The 26,700-nt window shown below is 46.6% G+C and overlaps 2 protein-coding genes across 6 annotated transcripts in view; both read left to right on the top strand.

Annotated features, from left to right (window-relative positions):
• nin (ninein (GSK3B interacting protein)) overlaps positions 1–20,736 on the top strand; it is a 24,457-nt gene extending 3,721 nt beyond the window's left edge. Inside the window, exons 3-28 of one of the 5 annotated variants that reach the window (XM_024274980.2) lie at positions 24–117; positions 1,213–1,382; positions 4,005–4,050; positions 4,132–4,307; positions 5,866–6,006; positions 6,078–6,236; positions 6,303–6,439; positions 6,525–6,665; positions 6,869–7,043; positions 7,115–7,225; positions 7,310–7,399; positions 7,467–7,602; positions 7,666–7,787; positions 8,965–10,013; positions 13,479–13,571; positions 13,645–13,714; positions 14,542–14,670; positions 14,743–14,850; positions 14,916–15,029; positions 15,103–15,249; positions 15,325–15,492; positions 15,566–15,694; positions 16,105–16,200; positions 16,544–16,633; positions 19,055–19,162; positions 20,105–20,736. In XM_024274980.2, coding sequence (XP_024130748.1) covers positions 24–117; positions 1,213–1,382; positions 4,005–4,050; positions 4,132–4,307; positions 5,866–6,006; positions 6,078–6,236; positions 6,303–6,439; positions 6,525–6,665; positions 6,869–7,043; positions 7,115–7,225; positions 7,310–7,399; positions 7,467–7,602; positions 7,666–7,787; positions 8,965–10,013; positions 13,479–13,571; positions 13,645–13,714; positions 14,542–14,670; positions 14,743–14,850; positions 14,916–15,029; positions 15,103–15,249; positions 15,325–15,492; positions 15,566–15,694; positions 16,105–16,200; positions 16,544–16,633; positions 19,055–19,162; positions 20,105–20,302 — 4,197 coding nt within the window. In that variant the 3' untranslated portion in view covers positions 20,303–20,736. The other 4 variants (XM_036209867.1, XM_036209868.1, XM_036209870.1 and 1 more) reach the window with 4 other exon arrangements.
• Positions 20,737–21,600: 864 nt separating this feature from the next.
• The window catches only part of sav1 (salvador family WW domain containing protein 1), an 8,072-nt gene continuing 2,972 nt past the window's right edge, over positions 21,601–26,700 (top strand). Inside the window, exons 1-3 of the mRNA XM_024275569.2 lie at positions 21,601–22,212; positions 23,855–24,331; positions 25,795–26,065. Of these exons, the coding sequence (XP_024131337.1) occupies positions 22,119–22,212; positions 23,855–24,331; positions 25,795–26,065 (842 nt within the window). The 5' untranslated portion in view covers positions 21,601–22,118. The remainder of the gene's footprint in view (positions 22,213–23,854; positions 24,332–25,794; positions 26,066–26,700) is intronic.

Below are 26,700 nucleotides of genomic sequence, written 5' to 3'. Positions count from 1 at the left end.
TGAAGCTCTCCGTCTTCCTGCAGGTCGACTTCCAGCAGTTCAAGAACGCGCTGATTCAGGTTCTGTACGCCGCCTTCCCGGGAGCTCAGGAGGAGCAGGAGGCTCCGCCCCCCACAGGTAAGGTCCTGGACCGAAGACTCTTTAAAGAACCAACTAGTTACAGTTCTGATCTGTGATGGATCTCTGGTTACAGGATTTAGCAGAAACGGAGCAGAGAAAAGAACTTTTAGAGGTTTTTATTAAAGAAATATAAAGTAGATCAAAGAAATGTTTTAAGAGAATGAAACTTCTCCGGGTTTGGTTTGTTCGTGTCGAGTTTCATGTTGGACGCTTTATGAGATCCTGGAGCAACTTAGTGAACTGAAGCGGAGCGTCTTTGTGCCGACTCAGCAGCTTCTGCTGTTTGCACTGTCATGCAGGAACACAAACAGTGTTGTGTGTTTGTGAAGCCTCCAGGGGAAACGTTAGGAAGCATTGTGCGTAATTTCTTTAGAAAAAAACACAGAAACGAAGTATAACTGAAAGTCATCAGTCATAACTATTCATGCTTCATTATCCTGTTAGTTCTCCTTATATTGGGCTGGTGTTCCACAGGGGTCTGCTCTGGGTCCAGTTTTCTTTGTGGACTTTATAAAGCGGTAAAACCTGCTGGTTAACTGATGAGACTTAGCGGTTTGTGAAGCTCTGAAGAACTTCTGTTCCTCTGGAATAACGTTTCCTTCACCTGGTTCCTCCGAATGACGTCAGGTCGGACGCCCACTTTATCCTATGATGCTGCTGATCTGCCGAAGCAAACCTCGATCTGGAGTTCTGCTGGATCCGGATGAGAAACTTCCACATGCAGCCGATCTCCGAGATCCAAGAACCAAACCAGAGCTGCAGAATCCCAGACTTTTCTCTGAGAAACCGGAATAATTCTGCTTCCGGGTGGTCTGGTCTGGAGTTTTCATTTTCCAGACTTTGCACCTGAGGATCCGGCTCTTGGAACGTTCCTGTCGTTGTGATCCCGATGTTCTTCCTGCTCCGATCCTTGTTTGTTTTCTGACTCTTTTCTTTCCATCTGTGACAGTTCAGGATCCGGGAGGATCTGGAGCGAATCCGTCAGGATTCCTCATGTACCAGAAACCCAGCGGATCACTTTGATCCTGTCGGTTCTGAGGATCTTCAGAGTCTGGATTCAGTTTAATCTGAAGTTCTTTCCTCTCATTTCAGCTTCTCCTGAAATCCAACCAAAGTTTGTGAAGGGCAGCAAACGTTACGGCCGCCGCTCCACGCCAGAGTTCCTGGAGCCCGCCTCCGGCATTCCTGACGTTCCCGACACGAACTCGACAGAGAGGGGTTTGGAGGACAACGATGACTCGGCAGTTCCCAGGAAGCGCGAGGTAAAGCCTCCGAGGTCTCCAGACAAACTCGGATGCCTCTCTTATCTCCTGCTGTCCTTGAACGCACCGTTACTCAGCAGCCACGGCCGAGGCGTTATTCCTGGTTAATCCGCTTAGCGTGCTGAAATGTGGAGTAAAAGCTGCGATGGCGAGTTAACGGGGTTGTGTAATGCCGCAGAAGTGTCTGTAAATAACGCCGCCAGCATCAGATTATCCACATGTGAGCAGAGGCGGCGCCGTTCGAGGACGGCGGTCCTGCAGGAAGATCCACGGTGGGAAGGTCGTGGGGTCACCGTCGGGTTCCCTTCAGCTGCTGTTCGTTACAGAAGTTCTTCTGCTTCGTGTTCAGCGTCTGTTTTCACTCCAAGGTTTGATTTGGGGTCAAATTGACTGAAAATGATCCAGAAAAGCAGAAACGTTTCCATCTGCTGCTCTGTCGGTCAAATCCTTTTCTCTGGAAGTCTGAATTCTATGGAGGGATTTTTGTGCCACCATACTGCAAGCAAAAGTCACAGATTTCAGGTCAAAGATTTTTGAATTGCAAACACAATGTAAAGTGTTGAGAAGAAAACTTAATAATTTGCAAATGAAAATGCTTAATATTTGCTTTCAAATACTTTTTCTTTTGCCTTCAAAAAATATTTTGTTTACAACACAAAAGCTTTCAGATGCGTAGTGCCTCATCTCGCTTTCGCCCTATCTTTGATTCCAAATTTTGTCTCAGCATTTTGTTTGTGCCACACCAAAACGTGGCGAGGCAGAGACACCTGATTGGATAGAATTTAGACCAATCAGGAGGCTGTTTGGGGTGGAACAAACGTAACGCTAAAATGAAACTTTTGAACGCAAAATCAAAGATAGGCCGAAAGCGAGATGAGACACTACGCATCTAAAAACGTTTGTAATCGCAAAAATCGTTTTTAAAGCAAATATTGAATATTTCTATTTGCAAATTATGATTTTCTTTTCTTAGCACTTTAAATTTTGTTTGCAACTTAGAAAATTTTGATCTCAAATCCGTGACTTTTGCCTGTAATATGGTGGCACAAAAATCCCTCCATAAAAGCGTGATGAGACACTACGCATCTAAAAATGTTTGTGCTGCAATCGTACAAACATTTTTTATGAAAGCAAGAATTAAAAAAACATTGCAAACGCAAAGCTCTTTGCTCTTAGTTTTTTTTCATGACAAATCTGAACTCTTTGGTCCAATCAGGACCCTTCTTAATCAGCTCAGATGTTTGTCTGGATTTGACTGAAGCAGAAACGAGTTTTAATGAACTCCATCCCAACTTCAGTTTTCTGAACCTTCCTGCTTCCATGGCGCCGTGCAGCGTGCATCACAACACCCCCCCGTGACCAGCCTCTGGAGCAGATGGAAGGGGGGGCTGCAGAGCTGATGCTGTGGGGGGAGGCAGCAGAACAATGGCTGCCGGCAGTCTGCAGGAGAACTTCAGACTCCCATCTGCTCCTCATTCCCTCACTGTGGGCGCCGCTAACAAAAGATGGTCACTGTGGGATTTAAATACAGCCCCCCTCCCCGGGTCACAGCTGCCGGACCCCCACCCCACCCAAGAAAATCCTCAACATGCAGAAAGTTTGTTTGGAGCAGAAATCCTTCAGAGGTTTTAGGAGAACGTTCTAGAGCAGAAGTGTCAAAGTCAATCGTACAGGAGGCCAAAATCCAAAACACACCTTTGAACGCGGGCCGAACAGGATCAAGATTTATTAAACACTCTAAAACTACATTTTTAAAACTTTAAAACTTTGAACATAATGATTAACTAGATATATAGCATTTGGTCGATGACGAAGCTAGTGCTGAACCCTGAAAAAGCTGAAGCTGATAGCCAGATAAATGTTAGCTAAATGCTAAATTAGCCTAGAAAACCAAAAAAAAAGAAACGTAGGTTAGCCTAAACAGCTAGCATGTAGCTGGAATATTAGCTAAACCCCAAAATAGCCTAAAAAATCTTAGTAAATGCTAAAATAGTCCAAAAAGTTAGCAGAATGACAATTTTTAAAACTTTAAAACAGTAACTTTTAAACATAATTATGAATAATAAAAAGTCAGGAATATTATTCCAGAATAAATCAACTTAAACCTTAAATAACTTTCAATATTTTACTCTCCATAAAAATATATATTGCCAAAATTATACAAGTTAGAAATGAGTGTAAGATAACATCGGGTCATTAATAACAATAAATAAAATGATCTGGAGGGCCGGATAGAATTACCCGAGGGCCGGATCCGGCCCCCGGGCCGTGACTTTGACACGTGTGTTCTAAAGTCTCCATCCACCCGTCTGCTGACGTCCTCGTTTAATCCACACACAAACATCAGATTATAACCTCTAGGGGTTAATAATCCTGACAAACAGACATTTCGCAAACAAACAAACAAACAAACAAACAAACAAACAAACAAACAAACAAACAAAGGACGCCTTTTTCCAGAAGTTCCAGCAGATCCAAATGAGACATTTTTTTCTGTCTTTGGATTTTTTTCTGAGTTTTCAGTTTCCACTCAAAAACAAAGTCGAGTTGCTTGTTTTCAGTAGTTTGGGATTATTTTCTGTATCCGTGTCTCTGTTTTCATTTCCCACATTCTTCCGGCAGCGCTGGAATTCCCAGGAAAACAGCTCGGAGGAGTTCGAGGCTGAAGGTAGGCGGCGGCTCCTCCCTCCGTTCTCCGCCGCTGACGGGCGGCGCTCGACTCAACCGTCGGCTTTGTTCTCGCCGCCAGGTCAGATGCACCTGTGGAACCCGGACGGGCCGAGCACGCCGCGAGGATCCGTCGCTCCGCTGTCCGTCCGACTGGAGGCGGAGCTCCGACACGCCTGCGAGGAGCTGGGGGTGGCGTGGGACGGGCGTGCCGCTCGGTCCGAGCTGCTGGTTCTGTGTGAGCATTTGGGCCTGGAGGTGAGTTCAGACGTGGAATCAGCTTCTCCAGACGTCTGTACAATAATTCAAATAAGGAATAATAAAAGAATAACATACGCAAAGAGTTGATATTAAACAAAAGTTCTTTTTTGCTTATTTTACTTTTTAAGTAATAATGTGACTGTTTTGTAGACATTCACACTAAAGTGATTCTGTTTCTGTCTTATTTATTTTTCTTCGGGACACTTTTTGGGACGTTAAAAATAGAATCACACTTCAGCTCGTTAAGAACATCATCGCTTGTATTTTTGTTATTCGTAAATTTTACGATTTTTAAGAAATTATGAAATTTGTGCGATTTTTTTCATGAAAACTTTTGTGCACTTTAAACCCTATTAAATATTGGTATGAAGACGTTCATCTTGTTACAGACATTAATGCTACTGAGGCTTTTAAGGCTAATTATGAATTTAGCTAACACTTTAGCTTTTGGCTTATTTAGCATTTAATGAGGTTTGTTGGGCTAATTCTTAGTTAAGCTAATATTTTAGTAACATGCTAACTTTTTTGGCTAATTTGGGATTTACTGAAGGTTTTTGGGCTATTCTTGAGTTTAGTCAATATTTTGTCACCATGCTAACATTTTGGATTAATTTGTCATCCATGGAGTTAAGATTATATTTTAGCATCTTGTTATCTTTTTGGGCATATACTGAGGTTTCTAAGACTATTTTTAAGTTAAATCTTAGCAATGTGCTAGCTATTTTGGCTAATTTGGCACCTTCTAAGGATTTTTGGTCTTTTTTGGAGTTACGCTGAAGTTTTAGCAAAATGCTGACTTCTCTTTCTTTTTTGACATCGACCAAACTTTGGGGCTAATTCATAATTTGTATACATTTTTAAATTTCTTGTAATTTATTTTTAAAGAAATTCTTCAAATTCTTTGTGCACTTTCTGCAATCTTAAGTCCTTTAGCAATTTTAGCGTAATGCAAATAGCTCCTTCAACTGCATGTTGTCTGTCATCTATTGCAGCTGTAATTCTGTCCATTAATTCTACTATTACTGTTGGAGATCTGTTCGATCGAATTCGTATTTCTTTTCTCTTTTATTTTTTTCTAGAAGAGTTAAAAAAATAAAACAACCAGCAAACAGAAAAACAGAAAACCTGAAGTTTTGCCTCTTTTATGGTTTTAGATGGAAGAAAACAAAAAAATCTAAATAATTTCAGGATTTAATTCAATAAAAATAAATAAGGATTTTTGTCTTCTCTCCACTCTGAGGCTGAGATGAAACTCTGAACTTTGAGGAGGAACTGGAACGATTCAGGTTCTGGTTCCAATTAGATTCTTAGCTGTGGCCTGATTGTGGTTTTGAACCCACAACCTCCCATCAGCCTCTGAGCTGTTTATGCTACAAAGAGGAAACAAGAGGATCATGGGAAAAAACTGAGTTTAGTCACATGAATCTCTTGTGTGATCGAGCGGCTCGTCAGTTTCTAAATTCTGCGTCCAAACCGGCAGACGGTAACGTTTCTACACGACCTCTTCGGTTTAACGGAAGCTTCCGGGTGTCTGTTCTCCGTGTTTCCGTCCCAGCTCGGCGCCGACGCCCTCCTGGATCCCGACGAGCAGACGGACGTCCAGGAGTTTGTTTCCAGGCTCGTGACCCGCCAGCAGCCGCCGACGCCGTCGGCCTCCACGCCGTACAGGCAGCTCAAACGCCATCACTCCACTCAGGTCAGCCTCTCTAAGCTCCACCCATTTTTGTCGTCAAAGGAGAAAAGACGGAGTGAATGTTTTGGTTTCAGTCTTTTGATGAAGGCGGCCGCAGGATTCTTGCTTTCTGCAGCGGTACGGCCACGCCCCTTTTCTCCTGGCTGGACGACGGCGCCGGCCACGCTGCAGTGGAGAGCGTCCTGGAAGCCTGGATGGACGAGGGGGTGGAGAACGGCGTGGAGATCCTGCAGGTACGGCGGCGTGCTGTAGCCAGCGCTGCGTCTGTACGGATCGACACAAAACGTTTCTGGTTTCAGGTTCTGGATCTGGAGCTGGACGGGAAGCTGAACCTCGCCGACCTCACCGCCGCGCTGGAGAGCGAGCTTCTGGGCGCCAAGAGCGAGGTTCTGCAGGCGGCGCTGGCCAGCTTCAGGGCGGAGATCCGACACCTGCTGTGAGTCCCCGCTCCTCGGGATCCTCGGGATCCTCCAGATCCTCCAACCGGACGATCTGATGAAGATTCTGGTTTCTGAGATCAGGGAGAACGTGGAGCAAGAGATCCGGGAGAAGGAGAAGATCCGATCGGACCTGGAGAAGGCGGAGAAGCAGAGAACTCAGCTGGCCTCTGAGGTGGACGAGCGTCACGCCGCCATCGAACGCCTGAACAGCCTGAACCTCAGGTGAGCCGTGGAAGAACAGATCATCTGATCCAAATCCACCAATCAGGGTTTGGCAGCTCTGCAGGTAGACCCACCTGACCTCACCTGTCAGGTTCCTGCAGAACCAGAACCGGTTCTGAGGCGCTGCTGGAGAACGGCTCTCCTCTGAGGGCAGAACCGGACCGGGTTTCTGGCTGGTCCAATGATCCCTGACTGCATTGCAGGAAGCTGGAGCAGGAGCACCAGGAGAGGCTGGGTTCGGTCCGGTCCGAGCTGAGGAAGGAGGTGGAGCAGATCCAGCAGCACGCCGCTCTGCAGCGCGAGGAGGTGGAGGCGGAGCTCGCCAAGATCAAGGAGGAGGAGTCTCTCCTCAGAGACCACCTGTCCATCTCTCTGAAGGTGTGGCTCCACGCTGGCGCTGGTTCTGTGAACCCGGAGAACCTCCACTCCCACCGTCTGTTGGCTTTCAGGAGAACCGGCGGCTGGAGACGGAGCTGCTGGACGGCGCCGAGAAGCTGGAGGAGGCTCGGAGCCAAATTCTGAAGCTGCAGAGGAGTCTGGAGAACCTCAGCAAGGACAAGGTGCTCGCCGCACTGCATGATGGGATTTCAGAACCTTCTGTCCACTGAGCTGCAGATCATTCTTCTGCTCGTTTGCTCCTTCAGTTTGGAGAGCTGGAGCCCGGCAGTGCGGACCTCCTCCTGCAGGAGGAGCGCCTCCAGCAGCTGCGCCGCGGCTACGAAGCTCAGTGCCGGGTAGGTCCGACTGCGCCTCCTCGTCCGGCCGTCTCCTCTCCTCCTCTAACGCCCGCTGCGGTTGCAGGAGCTGCAGGACCGCATCGATGAGCTGCAGTCGGAGCTGCAGGACGTCCACGCCCTCAGCAAAGGCCACGCCCACCCCCACAAAGCTCTGTCCGAGGAGCTGGAGAGCCAAAGCCCGGGGATGGAGTCCGACCCAGGTACCTGAAGACCCGCTGATGGAGCAGAACTCCCGTCTGTTCCTGACCGATGACTGTCTGCAGGGATCGGCTCCGAGGAGGCGCAGCCGTTCAGCATGAGCCTGGAGGCGGAGATGATGCTGGAGCGGCTGAAGGAGCAGCACCTCCTGCAGGTGGAGGAGCTTCACCACCAGCTGGAGGTCAAAGTGAGTCTGAAGCTGCAGAGACCTGAAGATGACGATGACTTCCTGTTGGTGACGTCAGGGTCCAGCTTTCTTCTGTCCAATCAGCATTTAGGAAACGTTTGGATGTTTCTCCATCATGAAGGTTTTTAGGTTCCGTTTGTTTCTCACTTTCAGCTTCTTCCTGTTTGGCCTCATTTTAAACTCTTGGTTGGAGTTTCTATGTTCTGACTGATTTAGATTTTCTGGCCAACAAATTTAACATCATTTTTTATTTATTTTAGCTTTTTAACACTTAACAAAAGATATCTGTGCTGGTGGAAATTGTTGTATTTTATGTTTTATTAAGTTTATTTCAAGCAAAAAACATTTCATGCTGCAACTTAAGAACATAATAATATAAATAATAATAACAGCATTTGAACTTTTTTCCTTCATTTTCAGACTAATTTTACATTTGAGCATAAATTTGACTTTTTCTGTGGATTTATATTTTTGAATATTGAAATGCCTTAAATGCAGTTTTTATTTTTTTAGCATTTTTGTTGTTCTATTTTGTATTACACGTCCAAAAACGACTCTTTTAGAAAAGTTTTGCCTATTTTAAAATTTTGATTGAGTTTTTCAGCCATTCGTCTTAGTTTTTAAATATTTTGGAGCTTTTTTTAAACCATATTTTGGTGAATTTACTAAAGATCTTTTTTCAGTTACTTTAGCTTCATTAACGTCGTTAGCAGCGTTCTTGTCGTTTCCAGTCTCGTCTATGTTGGTTAATTTAACTTTTATATCATTCTTATTTCCTCGTGTTTTCCTTGTCTTACATGTTTCCTGCATTTAAAGTCAGTTTCACAATAACAAACAGTTTTGACATTTTTATTTGTCAAGTTAACCGTTAATGTGTTACATCTTCAGAATTTGAGATAATCTTTTAATTTTTTCTTCAGCTCGTTATGTTTAATCTGTTTTTATTGAGTCACTTTGTGTTCAAACGTTTCAGAATCATTTTCCAGTTTTTACCAGCTTTTATTTTGAGTGTTTTTCATAGTTTTCTTCAGTTATTTGATCATTTTGCTCCTTTCAGTCGTTTTCTCTTCAGAGTTGAGTTTAAGGAGCTGCGGGGGTCAGAGGTCATCAGGAGCCTAACGGCAGAACCTGAGGAAGTTCTCCTCCTCTGACTCCTGCTGTTCTTTTCTGGCTGCAGGTCAATGAGTTCAACAGGAGGCTGGAGGAGCAGCAGGAGGTTCATGAGGAGCAGGAAGCGTCTTTGAGCCTTCGGTACCAGCAGGAGCTCAGAGCTCTGCGGGAGGAGATGCTCAGCGTCCAGAACCAGAACCAGCATGTGGAGCCAAAGCCGGCCGCAGGAGGAGAAGAGGAGCAGCTCAGACAGCAGCTGCTGGAGGCGCTGCGGGTCTCTGCAGACCTGGAGGAGCAGCTGAAGATCCTGGAGGTCCAGCGGACGGAGGAGAAACTCCAACTTCTCAGTGAGATGGAGGAGCTGAAGGAGCAGCATGCTGAGGAGATCAGGAAGCTGAAAGAGGAGCAGGAGGAGCTGCAGGAGGCCAGAGCGGAGCTACAGGAGGAGATGGATGAGCTAGAGAGGAGGTTATCAGCTGGGTGGGAGCAGGAGAAAGGAGCTCTGGAAGAAACCCATGAAAACCTCCTGCGAGTCAGACTGGAGGAGGTGAAGGTGAAGTTTGAGGAGGAGAAAGGAGGACTGGTGAGGAGGTTGACTGAGGAGTGGGAGGAGGAGAAGGCTCGGCTGGACCAGCAGAGGAATGAGACCCTGCAGGAGCTCCTGGAGGAGGAGATGCTGAGGCTGGTCAGGGAGCAGGAGGAGAAGGAGGGCAGCTTGAGGGAGGCGTGGGACAGGGAGCGGGCTCAGCTGGAGGAGCATCATGAGGAGGTTCTGCGCAGGAGGATCCTCGAGCTGCAGGAGCAGTCTGAGCAGAAGGAGAGGAGGCTGAGGGAGGCGTGGGAGGAGGAGAAGCTGCAGCTGGAGGAGGACTACGAAGGGATGATCCAGGAGCGGCTGAGCCAGGAGAAGGAGAAGCTTGAAGAGGAGAAGGAGCGGATGGAGAAGGAAGCGGCAGAGGAGAAGGAGCGGATGGAGAAGGAGGCGGCGGAGGAGAAGGAGCGGATGGAGGCGCGGCACAGGGAGGCGGTGAAGGAGCTGAGCGTCAAACACGGCGAGGAGCGGAGCGCGCTGAGCGGCGAGCTGCAGAGGCTGCGGGACGACGTGGCTCTGGAGAGGTGAGTCCGGCTTTGGGATCCGCTTCATTCCCAGGTTTGGTTGGAGGTCGAGCTGCTACGACCAGTCGACGAATCCGCCACCAATCCACTCGTAAAATAGTCGCCAACTAATCGACTAATTTAAAAGTCGATTAGTTGCTACTTTATGTTAAATGGAGTCAGACTGTAGTGAAGTTGAACAAAGTTGTGAGTTCAGCACCAAAACATTTACCTTTTTAAGTGATTCTCTTTTCCGTACGTTTTTCAGCACAAACTCAATCACTCCGTCAGAGATTTCAGTAATCTTGTTATCAAATCCTTCAGGACATTACTGCATAAACTTTATAGTTTTTGAAATATTGAGCAAAATATTCCTCATGGGAAATGAATGAGAGAGTCTTCAAATTTCAATGTTTTAAGTAGATTAGCAACAAACCCTTAAATATATTCATGGTTATGTTTACCATTTTTTATAGTAATAAAAAAAAAAAATATAGTAATTTTCAAAAAACATTGCAGTTTAGCTAATATTTTAGCAACATGCTAACATTTTTGGCTAATCAGACCGATCTGCTGAGGAATTTTAGGCTCCTTTGGAGTTTAGCTCATATTTAAGTAACACGAGATATTTTTCCAAACTGGCTTGTATTACGGATTTTAAGCAACTTTACTACATTTTTTTTCATACATTTAGTTAAACACTCTTTCATAGTGTTTTAACGAAATTTCCAGTATTTGAGCAAATGTAACATTTTACAAATAGTTTTTGTATTTACAGCAAATCTCTTCAGTAATTAAAGTCAATTGCGTCTTCATTTTAGCATCTTCAGCGATTACTTTCAGCAAAAAGCTTTCACACGAGCATCACTTCAGGTAATGCGGCTTGGTGGCTCAGTGGGCTGCCACTAAGGAGCCCTGGGTTCGATTCCCAGGGTTGTCCACTGATCCCCACCCAGATTGGGTCCTTAGACCCTTGACGCTGCTGCCTAACTGGGTCCCTGTGCCCCTCAAGTACAGGGTTGTGTCAGGAAGGGCATCCGGCGTAAAAACTCATTGATCCGAAGCAGTGGGTGCTGTTACGCTGTGGCGACCCCGAAAGGGAAAAGCCGAAAAATGAACAAACGTTATTGCAGCTAATGCGACTTTTCTAGTTGTATTTGAGTCAGTGAGAACTATTTTAGTGAAAAATAGTTCTTTGTTTCAGATTCGGACCTCATTTGATCTAATCTTGTTTTAATCCCATAAACTAGTGAAGGACAGAAGCTGCAGGATTCATTAGAGGTTTAATAAAGTTTAATCATCTTAATTGTCTTTATTTGTAGTTTAAAGCTAATGATGGTTAAGACGGTTTCACGTGACCCGATTAGTGGACTAATCAGAAAAATAATCGTCGATGAGTCGACCGTTTGAATAACCGTTTGTGGCGGCTCCGGTTTGAGGAGTTCTCCTCTGGAAAAGAAAGGGCTGTTGCTCCGCAGGAAGGAGGTGCAGAGCAGCTTCACGCAGCGGATCAGAGACCTGGAAGCTCGTCTCTCCTGCGATCAGGAATCTGCCGCCGAGCGTTTCCGAGCCGACATCCTGAAGCTGGAGCAGAACTACCAGAACCGGCTGCAGGTTCTGTCTGAGGAGCAGCTCCAGCAGAAGCTCCTCTGGGAGGAGGAGCTGCAGAGAGCTGTGGAGGAGCAGAGAGCAGCCATGGAGGAGGCCGTGGAGCAGGAGAGGAGGAGAACGCAGGAGCAGGAGAGCCTTCACAGAGCAGAGAAGGAGGCGCTGAGGATGGAGAACAAACTCCTGCAGGAGGAGCTGGAGGAGGCCTCAAGCAAAGCTCAGACCACGGAGATCCAGCTGAGCATGCAGCTGAACGACCTCCACGGCCGGCTGCAGGAGCAGCACCTCCTCCTCACGCAGACGGACGGTGAAGCTCTGCAGACGCAGCTCCTGCTCAGCCAGACTGCGGAGAACTTCCAACGGGAGCGGGAGCAGCTCCTCCAGAGCATCTCTGAGCTGCAGGAGAAGCTGGAGGAGGAGAGGAGGAGCTCCGAGCGGCACGCCGCGGAGCTGCTGGCCGAGCGCGGCGCCTGCAGGCTGAAGGTGGAGGAGCTGGAGACACTCCTCCAGCAGGCCGCCGCAGACTTCACGGTGGAAAAGGAGGAGCTGCAGGAGGACCTGAAACGGTTTCAAGACGTTGGAGATGCTGAGGAGCTCCGAGCAGAAAGAGACGAGCTCCGAGAGAGAGTAGGAGAGCTGCAGGAGGAGCTGCGACGGGTTCTGAATCCTGCTGAAGGAGCAACGCTGGAAAACAGAACCGAGAAGGAGGTTCTTCCCTCCACTTCTGCAGGAGATGTGGACCAGGAGGCCTTTCAGACCTTACGTGATGAAGACCACATCCTGCCGGAGGAGAGCCGGGTTTCTGCTGCCGAGGTCGTTCCGAATCCGAGCCTGGAGCTCTACCAGGAAGCGTGGGAACGGGGGTCCTGTGATCGCTGCTCAGGATCTCCTGACGTTTATTTTTATGCCGAAACCTCAAAAAACAAAGTAGTTGTTGAAGCAGAGAGCGCGGCGGACGGGAGGTCTCCCCAGGAAGGTGAGGAGCATCATGAGACTGTGGTTGTGGCCTCCTCGCCGGAGGAGACGCGTGACCTCCAGGAGGACTCTGGGGAGGAAGCTGAGGTGGATGGAAACCACCTGGAATGTGCACATGAGACGCAGGAGGACCTTCTCCTCAGACTGCAGGCTCTGTGTCGCTCCTCACAGGAGGAGAACCTGCTCCTCCACCAGAAGATCGCTTTGCTCCGGCAGAAAACGGAAATCCTGGAGAACCTGCTGGATCACCACAGCGAGAAAGCCCAAACGTCCCATCAAGCTCTGGAGGAGAACTGCACCCTGAAGGTCCAGATGCTCCTCCTGCTGGAGCACCTCCGGGAGCTGGAGACGAAGGAGGCGGAGCTCCAGGTCCAGCATGACGACTGCATCTGGCAAAACCTCAAACTGAAGGAGCAGAACGCTCAGCTGGAGCGGAAGCTGAAACTCTTCCAGGATTCCCGGGATCAGCTCCTCATGGATGAGGAGAACTCCCGGCTCCTCCTGCTGCCGAGCGAGCAGGAGGAGCTGGAGGAGCTGGAGGAGCCTCCTGCTGACTCGGAGGAGGCGTCCAGCCTGGAGGACAGCTGCAGGGCGTTTGAGAGCCAGAACCTCCGTCTGCGCAGATCCATCGCGCAGCTGCAGGACCACGCCCACTCGCTGAGCCAGCAGACCCGAGCGCATAGGTAACAGGGAGGAGCCTAGACCCCGGCCCGCCCCCCCCGTAGACCTGCTGCCGCTCTCCCCCGCTGTGGTTGCCCTCCATAGATCTCTGGACCTTTTCTAGAAAAAAAGTTTTTTTACGTCAGATTTTTCTGTTTATCCTCGAACTTCTCCTGATCTTCTCCTGATCTTCTTCTGATCTTCTCCTGATCTTCTCCTGATCTTCTTCTGATCTTCTTCCAGATCCGAAGCCGGCCGTCTGGCTCAGGAAAACCAGGCCCTCCGGAAGAGGATCAGCGCTCTGAAGGAAGGAGACCTGAGCCAGGAGGAGCTGCTGTAAGCCGCCAGAGGTCAGAGGTCACGGCTCCTCGGCCTCCTCTGGTTCCTCATCAACCGTTTCTGCTTCCAGGCAAACGCTGGAGCGGCTGAAGAAGGAGAAGTCTGCGGCCCAGAGAGCCGCTGAGAGCTTCAGGAGACAGGTCAGGATCCAGACCGGAGGATCCGATGGTCACATGACCAATTAGAGCAGGCATAGGCAACTCCAGGCCTCGAGGGCCGCATTGTCCTCATGACGTCCAGATATCCGAGCTCTACTCATGACTGATCACCTGGTTCAGGTGTGTCCAGCCAATCAGAACATGCCAGAGCAGGTATGTGGGAAAACATGCAGGAGCACGGGCCTCGAGGCCTGGAGTTGTCTGGAATTAGACCATCAATCAGACCACAAACCAGACGATCAATCAGATGATCAATCAGACAATCGATCAGACGATAAATCAAATGATCAATCACACCATAAACCAGACGATCAATCAGGCGATCAATCAAATGATCAATCAGACCATCAATCACACCACAAACCAGACGATCAATCAGACCATCAATCAAGTGATCAATCAGACCATCAATCACACCACAAACCAGACGATCAATCAGACAATCGATCAGACGATGAATCAAATGATCAATCACACCATAAACCAGACGATCAATCAGGCGATCAATCAGACGATCAATCAAATGATCAATCAGACCATCAATCAAATGATCAATCAGACCATCAATCAAGTGATCAATCAGACGATCAGAATCCAAACAAAAACATTTTAATAACTCAAACCGTTTTAGATCTTCATCAAACTATTTACTTATAAACAGAATCATGTTTGTTGTTGGACACACTTTGGACGCCATATTTATGAATAAAAAACACAAACATGAATTTAAATCCATAAATTGAAATCCAGAAACTTTAGTTTGGTTGATCAGAACCGTCGACGTTCTGACTTTGGATCTCTGTTTGCAGAGCCGACAGCTGGAGGACGAGAACGGCCTTCTGACGGAGAGGAACGCCCAGAGCGCCGCTGACCTGGAGAGTCTGCGGCTGCAGCTGGAGGAGAGGAGGGAGGGGCTTCCGGCGGAGGGGAACGCCAGGGTGAGCGGGGGGCGTGGCGTCCTCGTCTCCTCCCGCTGTGGCGTCTTGCTAACCGAGCCCGCTCTGTGTCAGGTGGCGGCGTGTGTGTCGGCCCTGGAGGCGGAGCTTACCAAAGCTCTGGAGGACTCGGCGCAGCTGGAGGACAGGAACCTGCAGCTGTCCCAGACGCTCCGGGAGAAGGTGAGCCTCGTCTCTGTCCGGCAGATCCTCCCGCCGCCGTCATGAAGGACGCTTTCCTTCTCCAGGCCGCCAGGATGGAGGTGATGGAGAGTCGGCTCAGCCAGATCCTAGCGGAGCGCCAGAACGCCGATAAAGAGACGGCGGTTCTCCAGAACCAGCTGGCTAAAGCTCAGGAGAAGGTACCTCCTCCCCAAACCTGCTTTCTTCAGTTTTGCTGTTTCCTCATAACTGGACGTTGGTTTTACCTTCCAGGTGAAGGCGGTGGAGGACAACCTCCAGGCCGCCACGCGGCAGAGCACCCGGCTGAAGGCGGAGCTAAAAGGCTCCCAGCAGGAGAAGGACTCCCTGAAACGGGAGGTGGCGCTGCTGCACAAGAAGCTGCTCCACGTTCAGGAGAAGGTGAGCGCTCTGTCTGCAGGTCCCTCCTCCTCGCCGCTGCTCCCCCTCAGAACTCACCTGTGTGTTTGCTGGCAGAACCACTCCCTGGAAGCAGCGCTGCACACCGGCGGTCTGCAGAGCCACGGTAAGAAGGAGGCGGTCCGGCTGAAGGAGCAGGAGCAGCGTCTGCTGCGGCAGGAGAACGAGCGTCTGCAGGCCGACGCGCGCGGCCTCCGAAACGAGCTGCTGCAGGCCAGAGAGAAGGTAAGCCCCGCCCCCTCCGCCTGTCGCCGTCACGCGCTGCAGACGTGAAAACCCGCCTGCCGCTGATCCTCAGATCCACCAGCTGGACGGCGCCGTCCTGACCCTCAGCAAACACAAACCGGCCGGGCAGACGTCTGCGCTGAAGGCGCTGGAGCAGGAGAACGCCGCGCTGAAGCGGGAGCTGGAGGTGCAACGGGAGCAGGTACGACCACGGTCCACGACGGGATCTGAGGCCCAAGAAGGTCTGGATCTGAAGGTCCTGGATCTGAAGGTCCGGATGTGAAGGTCCAGATCTGAAGGTCCGGACCAGAAGGTTCTGGATCATAAGGTTCCTGATCTGAAGGTTCTGGATCTGAAGGGTCTGGATCTGAATGTCTGGACCAGAAGGTTCTGGATCATAAGGTTCTGGATCCGAAGGGTCTGGATCCGAAGGGTCTGGATCTGAAGTTTTCAGGATTTGAAGGTCTGGATCTAAAGGTCTGGATCTAAAGGGTCTGGATCTAAAGGTTCCAGATCTGAAGGTTCCGGATCCAAAGGTTCTGGATCCGAAGGTCCAGATCTGAAGGTCTGAACCTGTGTTTTTGTTTTCCATGAACCTCCCTCCGGCTCCAGGCTGAAGGAGGCTGCAGCTCGGCTCTGGAGGATCTTCGTCTGGAGAACGAAGCTCTGAAAGCTCAGATGTCTCGTCTGTCCTCACAGCTGCTGGAGGTGATCCGTGAAGTTCTGAAGTTCTGAACGGTTTCCGTCGAGTTTGTTTAGAGCCACAGAGATTCTGTTAAACTCCCAGAAACTTTCATTCAGCTCCTTAGAAGACTTTGAAACCTGAAACAGAAAACTCTCAGAAACTCTTTGTTGGTTTTAGCTTTAAGTCGATTATTTTAGCTTTTATTTTTGTTCAACATCGTTTAGAATTCAGCTTCACTTCTCATCATTTCTGCTCTTAGATTTTTACTTTTTTAACAAAGAAGTTGAACTTTTATTGTTTCCATTTTTCATATTTAGTGTTTTTATTCGTTCTCTTCGTCCGTTTGATCTTTCCTTTCATCTCCAGTCCTTCCAGGCTCAGCTGGTCGGACTTCTGCCTCCGTCTCCTCACAGAGTCCAGAGAGGACATCGCGGTGAAGACCCGGAGAACCTGCAGGTACCGACCCGGCTTCAGATGAAATCCTGCCGCCGGCGTCATTTCTGTCACTTTTTATCTGGTTTTCTTTCAAATCATCATGAATCTTGTTGGTGAAGTAGAAGCTCCTCAGATGGAACGAAGAGAGGAGGAGTCTTTAGAGAGGAGGAGCCTTTACAGAGGCGGAGTCTTTAGAGAGAAAGAACCTTTACAGAGGAGGAGTCTTTAGAGAGGAGGAGTCTTTAGAGAGGAGGAGTCTTTAGAGAGGAGGAGTCTTTAGAGAGGAGGAGCCTTTAGAGAGGCGGAGTCTTTAGAGAGAAGGAACCTTCACAGAGGAGGAGCCTTCACAGAGGAGGAACCTTCACAGAGGAGGAGTCTTCACAGAGGAGGAGTCTTCACAGAGGAGGAGCCTTCACAGAGGAGGAACCTTCACAGAGGAGGAGCCTTCACAGAGGAGGAGCCTTCACAGAGGAGGAGTCTTTACAGAGGAGGAACCTTCACAGAGGAGGAACCTTCATAGAGGAGGAGTCTTTACAGAGGAGGAACCTTCACAGAGGAGGAGCCTTCACAGAGGAGGAGCCTTCACAGAGGAGGAGCCTTCATAGAGGAGGAACCTTCACAGAGGAGGAGTCTTCACAGAGGAGGAACCTTCAAAGAGGAGGAGTCTTTACAGAGGAGGAGCCTTCACAGAGGAGGAGTCCTCTACTTTTGTCACAAAGAACGTTCTAGACTTGAAGGTGACGTCCTGAGCCCCCCTCCCCCGTTTACCTGTAGTTTTTGCTGCTCCTGGTTCTCTCCTCCACCTGTTGGAGCTGCTGATTGAATTCCGTTCCTGCTGACTCATCAGAACTCCTGAAGCCGTTTGGATCGGATGCTTTTCAGCTGGAGGGTTTACAGTGATGAGAAAGATTTATTTCAATTTGTTTTTTAATGAAAACATTTTAAATCAAATAAACGTCTGAAGTCAAACGATTCTGGAGTTTAACTGGTTCAGATCCAGTTCAGGTTCAGGTCCAGATGTGGTTTAGATTTAGATCCAGCTCAGGTTAAGATCTAATTCAGGTTCAGTTCTAGTTTAGGTCCAGGTTAAGTTAAGATCTAGTTTAAATCCTGTTCAGATTCAGATCCAGATCAGGTTTAGATTTAGATCTGGATCTGGTTCAGATCCCATCAAATTCAAATCTAATTCAGGTTCAATTCAGTTCAGATTCAGTTTAGATTTAAATCTGGTTCAGATCCAGTCCAGGCTCCAGTCTGGACTGTGGATGGTGGTCTCAGGTCTTCATTTTCCTTCATCCAGTTTTTGCTTTTCTGGTTTTTCAGAAAAGCTCCTGAGAACATTTTTGGGACAAACTGGTTTTCTGATCCAGAGGAGAAAACCTTCAGACGTCAGGAAGTTCTTCAGAGACCCGCCTCTTTCTGCTGGAATCAGAACCCGATCCGAACCGGCGACGCCAGGATCTGCTGAGTCATGATTTAGCCTCAAACACAGATCCAGAGGACCTGCAGACGCTGTGAAGAGGAGGAAGACTCTGGATGAAGATGATGAAAATCCTGTTTGATCCTGATCCGGCAGCATCTGGTTAATGCTGATCCTCGTCTGGTTTCTGGTCCGCTTTAGAGGTTCTGATTCTGATCTTTAAGAAACGGCTTTTCTAATGTGAAAAAATCTTTTCTTTCTGAGAGAATCTTTTCCCGCCCGTTTCTTTGAGTCACATGACCCGAACTCTGAACGTTTCCCATTTTCATGGATGTAAAAAAACGTCAACGGTTTTCCAGGTCATCCTCGTGTCCTTCGGGTCGTCTCTGTGGTTAAACGTGGCGTGCGGCCTGACCGCCACGTGGAGAAGCTCTGGTCAAGTGTGCCTCCTTTGTCTCCAGGAGCCGGCGGCGGCGCAGCGGGCGGCTCACACAGACGGCTGCCGGCGGATCGGCGGGTTATAGCGGCGCCTCAGTCCTGGTCAGACGCGCACTGAATCGATCTGACTCGATGACCCAGTCTGCTGCGATTTCCAAAGGGAATTCTGGAATAATGAGACTGGGCGGAGTCAAACGGGGAGGGGAGGGGCTTCCCACAGGGTGCTGTCCTCTGAGAAAGAACTTCTGGATCCGTCTGGAAACCCGTCGGGGTTCTGGACCCGTTTGTGGTCTCGGCTTCAGTCCTGTTGGGTTGTGATTCTGCGTCCGTCACGGCGCCCCCTATCTGTGGTTGTGTGTCGCTGCTGGAGTTCTTCATTTATTTTATCCTCCTTTTATTTATGTTTTATGTTTGTCGAGACTGTGGAATTATTTATGTTTATTTATTTTTGTAGGTTTTAAAAATGTAATGAAATCCCTTCAATAAATAAAAGCTTTCCCTCCAGAGAAACTGTCTCCACCTCTCATTCCCGACGGGTTTCCGGGGAGTTCTGGTCCTGATGAGGACTGTGGTCTTCTCTCCAGGATGAGAGGAAGATGAGGGCGATGGAGGAGCGCATGAAGGAGATCGAGCTGTCGCTGCACAACGTGAAGCTGCTGCTGAAGGAGAAGGTGTCCCAGCTGAAGGATCAGGTCAGCTCAAAAACAAGGATTCAGTCATGGAAAACTGGTTTGTCCCAGACGGACTGGAGTTATACAGTGATGTTCCAGTGCTCATGTGATGTCCACATGTAGAAAACTTACAGAAAACATTTTTGACAGAACAAATTGGTTTTCTACAAGAAAAAACATGTTTGGACAAAAGTTTATCTCTGCAAAATAATTTAGGAAATAACTAGAAAACAATTTTCTGAGAAATCCCAGGAAAAAGAACCTCTTTTAATTCAGCCAACAGCACCAGTTTCATGATTGTAATTTAGTTTAAATGTTCATACAACAAAAAACATAATCCCACGTTTACAACCCTTAATATTCAATTTATTTCTATCAAAAAGGAAAAAATATTCAGTTTGTTTTGTAGTTTTAGGTACATTTTTTATCCATACGTGTCATTTTCTGAAAGAGAATCCACATTTTTCATATTTCAAAAATAATCTCATGATTTTTGAATAAATCCCTACAAAAAATACAAAATAAGAAAGCTATAAAACTCTTAAATTGTTTATCAGTTCATCTGGATTAATGCCTTTTAATATTATTTTATTTTGGTATTATGTTTATATATTATATAGTATTATTATTTTAATATATATATATATTTCATCTGCTGTGTAGACTTTGTTCTAGTTTTCTATTTGTTTAGATTTCAATGCTCCAAAAGGAAAAAGAACAAATTTTGTCAATAAAAACAAATAAACTTTAATTATTCTTGAATGTGTAGTTCCTCCTCTGGCCAGAAGAGGGAGACAAAAACTACCTTTTGTTTCCAAGTTAAAAAAATGAACTTTATTCTGTCCAAGTATTTCTTAAAGCACGACTTTATATTTGAAGCTAACGCTCCTCCTTTTTTACTGTAGATTCCTTTGACTTTTGTGTATTTTAAAGGTTTGTGATTGTTCTGTCTTTCTCCTCCAGCTGCACAAGAACGGCAAAGCGGATGTTCTGATCAAAGACCTGTACGTGGAGAACGCTCAGCTGGTGAAAGCCCTGGAGATCACCGAGCAGCGGCAGAAGATCGCAGAGAAGAAGAACTACCTGCTGGAGGAGAAGATCTCCAGCCTGAACAAGATCGTCCGGGATTTGAACCCGGCCCCGTCCTACAGCTACAAATGACCCGGAGCTCCGAAGGCGTCTGACCCGAGAGTCGAAGCCGTTCTGACGTTTGATTGGTGGCTTCGTTTTACCTGCAGACCGTGACGTCCACGTGGGATCTGATCTGTTTTAATGGTAGAACGTCCGTCCAAGAGGAGCGGAGGAATCCTCGTGACGTGTTTTAGCGGTTTTATTTAATGAGATCATGCAGACGTACCTTTATTTATGAAACACTTTAAAAACTGTCGAGATGCAATAATAAACTTTAATGAAGATGTTTGGAAAATGTGAGGCTGAAGGTCGGAGTCTGAACGGGAATAAATGAAGTGATGATGTTTGTGGTTCTCCTGCAGAATTCAGCTGCGTTTGACTTTCAGCTTCACACAAATGTTTAAAGCTGAAAAACGAGGTTTGAAGTCATAAAATAAATCTGAGAAGAACCAGGAGTAAATATCCCTGTTGGTGTCAGGCTGGCGTGATTCTGTATTAAATCTACACTGAAATGCATTACAGACCTTCAAAGATGAAGGATTCAAACACTCAAATATTTTCTGTTGCTCGTTATAAACCGACCAATCAGAAGCCTCAGTATAAGTAGGCAAACTCAAATCGAAGGCTTGAAGCTTTTGACAGATTCACACGAATCCGCGTTCAGTGGAAGGGGCGTGGCCTTCCCACATGCTCTCTACTGATTGAAGACAGTGGTTACATCGAGACGTAGACTCAGACCGACGGACCAATCACAGCTCACTGAGGACGCCTGGTTCCAACATGGCGACGGAATCGACTTCATTTGGCTGCTACAGAAAGTACGTCCTTTTCTATGGTTGATGTCACACTCACTCTGCCCAGTTCTTTATATACAGTCCGGCCCCAGTCCAGTTCTCTGAAACAGATGATCCAGTTTGCCCAATGTAGCTGAATGTGATTGGATAAAAATTATATCACCAGGAAAAAACAATGACTTTTTTTCTTTAATCATATTTATGAAAAAATAATCAACAACTAAATAAATATACCTTTTGTGAATGAATTGAAAGGCACACCACGACATTTTGTTAAACCTTTATAATCAGATCCACTTTTTAAATAAAAGGACATTTTATTTAATGAGGACCAGAGGTCTTTATAAATAAAAAGGAATAAAAAAACAATTTAAAGAAAAAAAAAATAGAAATTAACTGTAATGTTTAGTATTAGCAAGTAAATGTGAAATTTCTAACATGTCATTTTAAGATTTACCTTACTGATTCTGGATTACATTTTTTTCATATTTTATTTTTCTTTCCCTCCGTTTTTTTTTTTTTTTTTTTACATTTTATAGAGGGATTATATAAGGGGTGGGATTATATAAATTCATTTTTTTTCCAATTCCTTTCCGGCAATAAATCAAATTCTACCTGTCTTCAGGTAATAATTACTACATTAATCAAATATGACATAGCTGAGTGTTTTTGCTTGTTATTCTTTATTTTTTAATCAATGCTTTTCATTATTTTGAACCATTTGTGTGATTTTTTTTCTTGTATTGTCCACAATCTATGCCTGAAATAAAGCAGATCGATCAACAGGGACGTTGTATAAATCCCAGCTGCAGTTCTCCTGAACCACCAGCGGGGGGCGCATCGACAGAGGGGAGGATCTCAGAGGCAGCAGCCGGGAAAGGAGGATCCGCGGTGGGATGGCGCCGCGGCGGCATCCCGCTCCGTCTCCCACAGGCTCCAGTTTGGCTAGCTAGCTGCTAGCTAACCGGAGCGGAAAAATGAGCGACCGGGACGGTCGCAGGGTCGGAGGAGACTTCAGAGCGCCGCGCTTTTGAGGCTCCGAGCTTTGAGTGATGCTCTCGCGAAAGAAAAGTAAAAACGAAGCGTCCAAACCGGCCGAGGTCCACGGGAAGTATGTGAAGAAGGAGACGTCGCCGCTCCTCCGAAGTAAGCGCAACAAGTTAGCTCGGGTTAGCCGCTCGGGTTAGCCGCTATCTGTCCGCGCATCCCTGTCGAATTCAGGCGAAAACACCAAAACAATAATTAACTTTACCAAAGTCCCGCTAAAGAAACTCGTGGAGTTACGTCAGAAACTTTAACTTTGACGTCTGACCGAAAAGCTGCGCGCTTTTTGTTCTTCTGAAATCTGCGGAAAAACGCCAGAAAAAGTTCAGGTTTTTCTCTCTGCGCATCTTTTCGTGATTCATTCTGGATTTCTGAGCAGAAAAGTCGCAAATGAAACTCCAGCCGCTTACGGAGCATCAAACGGACTTTAGATCTAAAGTCACTTTGATGACGTCAGTGTTCCTTGATGACGAAGAAACTTCTTTAACTTTGGTTTTGATCAAAGCAGATGTTCTTCTACAATTACGACTTTAATTCAGTGTTTTTTAAACCATTTACAACTTTTGGTCTTAAAACAAACTAAATTTAGAGCATATTCAATGAAAGTTGTTTTTAATGAACATGAAAGAGAAAATGTTTTGATCCAGTTTTTCTAGAATCATTGATTCATCTGATCTGATCTCATCTGATCTGATCTGTAGAAATATTTACATTCTTGACATTATTATGTAACTTCAAAGGCACATGTGTGAATTTAAGTCAAGGCCCGGGGGCCGGATCCGGCCCTCAGAGTAATTCTATCCGGCCCTCCAGATCCTTTTATTATCATGGTATTAATGACCCGATGTTATCTTGTGCTCATTTCTAACTTGTATAATTTTGACAAAATATATTTTTATGGAGAGTAAAATATTGAAAGTTATTTAAGGTTTAAATTGATTTATTCTGGAATAATATTCCTGACTTTTTATTATTCAAATTTATGTTAAAAAGTTACATTTTTAAAGCTTTATAAATCAGCATTCTGCTAGCTTTTTGGGGTATTTTGACTAAAAGTTCAGCTAATATTTCAGCTACACATTAGCTGTTTTGGCTAATTTAGGTTTTTTTGTTGTTGTTGTTTTTCAGGCTATTTTGAAGTTCAGCTTTTTAGCTACATGCTGTTTTGGCTAACCCTTTTTTTATTAGTTTTTTAGGCTAATTTGGCTTTTAGCTAATATTTTAGCTGGCTATCAGCTTCAGTGTTTTTAGCTTTCAATTCAGTTTACAGCATTCACACTAGCATTATTGCAGGTAATGCTATATATCTAGTTATAACTGTTACAGTTTTAAAAATGTCGTTTTAGAGTAAAGCTAAATAAACCTACGGTGTGTTTTGGATTTTGGCCCCCTCTGAGGTTGAGTTTGACACCCCTGATCGAAGTCATCTTAACAGATTCTTTTAAATATTTGAATCATCTAAGGTAAATTTGGATTAAATCTTGAGGATTTTGCTACCAAATGTGTTCATTTTGTTTGTTAAAAACGATCTTGATTTAAGCTTAATGAAGGTGGAACTTGTTCTGGTTCTTTTTAAATAACCAATAAATGAGTTTAAATGGAACTGAAAATATGCATCTTATAGGATCTGAGCTGATGAAACCGTTTCCTTTAGTGTACATGTATTCATTAAAACCTTAATATTAATCGATGTAGCACCAACGTGTCCTTCAGTTGTTACGTTGGTTTCTGTCTTCTCCTGCAGACCTGATGCCCTCATTCGTCCGCCATGGACCCACCATTCCCAGACGAACAGACGGCCCCCCGCCGGAGTTGGGCCCCTCCTCCTACCCCGTTGCCTCCAGCCGGGAGTCCGTGGCGTCTCGGTCGAAGAGCGTCCTGCGCGCGCCGGCGCAGAGGCCGCCGCAGGAGGTGGCCCGCAGGGAGAGCCACCGCATGTCGGCGCCCCCCTACCTGCCCCGCAGCCTGGGGGAGCTCCCCCACGATTACCGGGGCTCCACCCAGTCCTTCCTGACGGACGTCAGCCACATGTCGGAGAACGGAGACGCGGCCCGCTTCTATTACCCCCCCGAGGCGTACTACGACAGCCCGCAGCAGCAGCGACCCCGGAGGGCGGCGGAGCGCTTCCACGACGACCACGGATACTTTGACCACGGCAATCACAACTTCCTGAGACTTCCTCACCAGCACACCCCCCCGGCGCCGAGCCGACCCCCCTCAGGTAAACGGCGTTTCTGTGGGTCCTGACGGGTTAAGGAGAGTGGAGACGATCAGAATGAAGATCTGGTGGATTTACTGCAGGTTTTGGTGTAAAAAAGAGATAATTTCAACATCTATGATCCAAATATCTATGAGTCAAGGATCATTCCAATGATCTATGACTTGATAGTCTGTGATCCAACGAAGATTGACTGTTCTGTGATCCACAGATCTATGATTTGATGGTTTATAATCCACAAAACTATCGATGATCTACGATCCACAGATTTATGATCTATTTATTATCCATAGATATATATCTATAATCATGGATCTGTTTTGTACGTTAATCAATGGATCTATGATCCCCAAATGATCCAAACATCTGTGATGCTTATATCTGTGATCCTTTGTTATATGATCCAATGTACCATTAATCTATGACCCACATATCAAAACACGTGTGATGCATGGATCTATGATCCACAGATCTATGATTCACTGACCTATTCTCCATGGGTCTATGATCCTCTCTTCTATATTTCTCAATGATTCAATGGATCCATGATCCATTTATCTATTATCCTCAGATCTATAATTCACAGATTTATGATTTATGATCCTTAGATCTATGATCCACAGATCTATGGATTTAAGATCCACGGATCTATGATCCTCTGTTCTATGTTTCAATGAGCCAGGATCCAAAGGATCTATCTCCTTCAGATCTATGATCTTTGGATGAGATCTCACCAATCATCTGCTTCGTTGGAGGTGGATCACAGAGATCAGCAGATCCTCCAAACCCTTTAGAAGTGTTTATTTCAGATCTCTTGTTTCTGAAGGTTCTGATTGGTTCGTTTCCTCCAGCTGAGCTTCGGGGTCGCAGCGTTTTACTGCACATGCTCAGTTTGCTGCTGATGTTTGGAGAAGACTCGCTCGTGGTCAAAGCTTGTTTTTTTTCGTGGTCGCAGCCTGAAGGATCGACGCCGCAGAGACGACCGGATTCCTTCCTGAGATCAAACATGAACTTCTTTCAGCACCACCTGAGAGATCTTCATTTCAGTAGAATTTTCTTTGATTTGGTTTTGAGGAGAAAAATCCTTTAGGAGGCTCACTCCTCCTCCCCCCCCCCCCCCCCTTCTCCTCCTCCTCCGTATGAAATTCCTGCGAGGCGTCTGGATCTGCAGCTTTCTGTGGAAAAGGTTAGGAATGATGATGAGGAGGTGAAGGAGGAGCGCGTTCCTGCAGACCGCATTCCACCCCCCACCCCCCCCCAGCTGTCACATTCCTGGCTGACCTTCACCGGACAGCTACAGGAAGTGCTGAAGGAGCTTCCTGTCCTCCGCGCTCCCACTTCCTGCTATTCACCAGAGAAAGGCGCTGCGTCACGCCGCCTCGCCGCCGCTTTCCCACACGGAGGAAACATTCCAGTTTTCCCTGGAGTCGCGTCGGTTTTTGGGAATAACTGTTTGTTTCCGTCAGGCATCGGCCGGATCCAGGCCAAGTCTCTGGGGAACCTGTCCAGCCTGGCGGGAGAGGACCTCCCCCTCCCGGCCGGCTGGACGGTGGACTGGACCATCCGCGGCAGGAAGTACTTCATCGACCACAACACCAACACCACGCACTGGAGCCACCCCCTGGAGAGGGAGGGGCTGCCCCCGGGCTGGGAGAAGGTGGAGTCTGCCGAGTTCGGGGTCTACTACGTCGACCACGTCAACAAGAGGGCGCAATACCGACACCCGTGTGCCCCCAGGTCTGAGAGTCTGAAACGTTCACTGTTGAGGAGTTTAGTAAAGGATTTGGTTTATTTCAGGTCAACAAAACACAAATAATACAAATCTAGACATAAATAAATCCAATTTAGAAGGATTAGTCCTGACTTAATTAGAATATAAGACACACATCCACAGTCATGTTGGTGTTTTGTGCTCAACCATAAATACAGATAAACACACCTGTACACTTTCAGCAGCTTTGTTGGACAGTTTGGCTCTAAAACGATCAATTTAATCTTCAGAAAAACAGTTTAGATTTAAAAGCAGCTCAGAACGGAACGTCCGTCATTTTCTGCTTCTTTCGTTTGTTCAACATAATTCATCTTTGCAAAGTTTTAAAGAGCCTATACCATGAAAAAACACATTTTTGAGCTTCTAAGTGTATTATACACTTCATTCATTAATATAAACACAAAAAAGCAGAATTTTGATCACTAATCTCTTCAGTGTTCCTCTAAAAACCTCCAATCTGAGGACCAGCCCCTTCCAACCCACTAAAATGAGTGGGTCCTCACACTAAGTTGATTTATTCTGGAACAATATTCCTGCCTTTTTATTATTCATAATTATGTTAAACAGTTTTAAAGTTTTAAAAATGTAATTTTAGTGTGTT

Source organism: Oryzias melastigma, linkage group LG22, assembly GCF_002922805.2.
Source record: "Oryzias melastigma strain HK-1 linkage group LG22, ASM292280v2, whole genome shotgun sequence".
Classification (NCBI taxonomy): domain Eukaryota; kingdom Metazoa; phylum Chordata; class Actinopteri; order Beloniformes; family Adrianichthyidae; genus Oryzias; species Oryzias melastigma.
The sequence above is the reverse complement of the archived record's forward strand: the minus strand, read 5'-3'. Positions and strand labels throughout refer to the sequence as shown.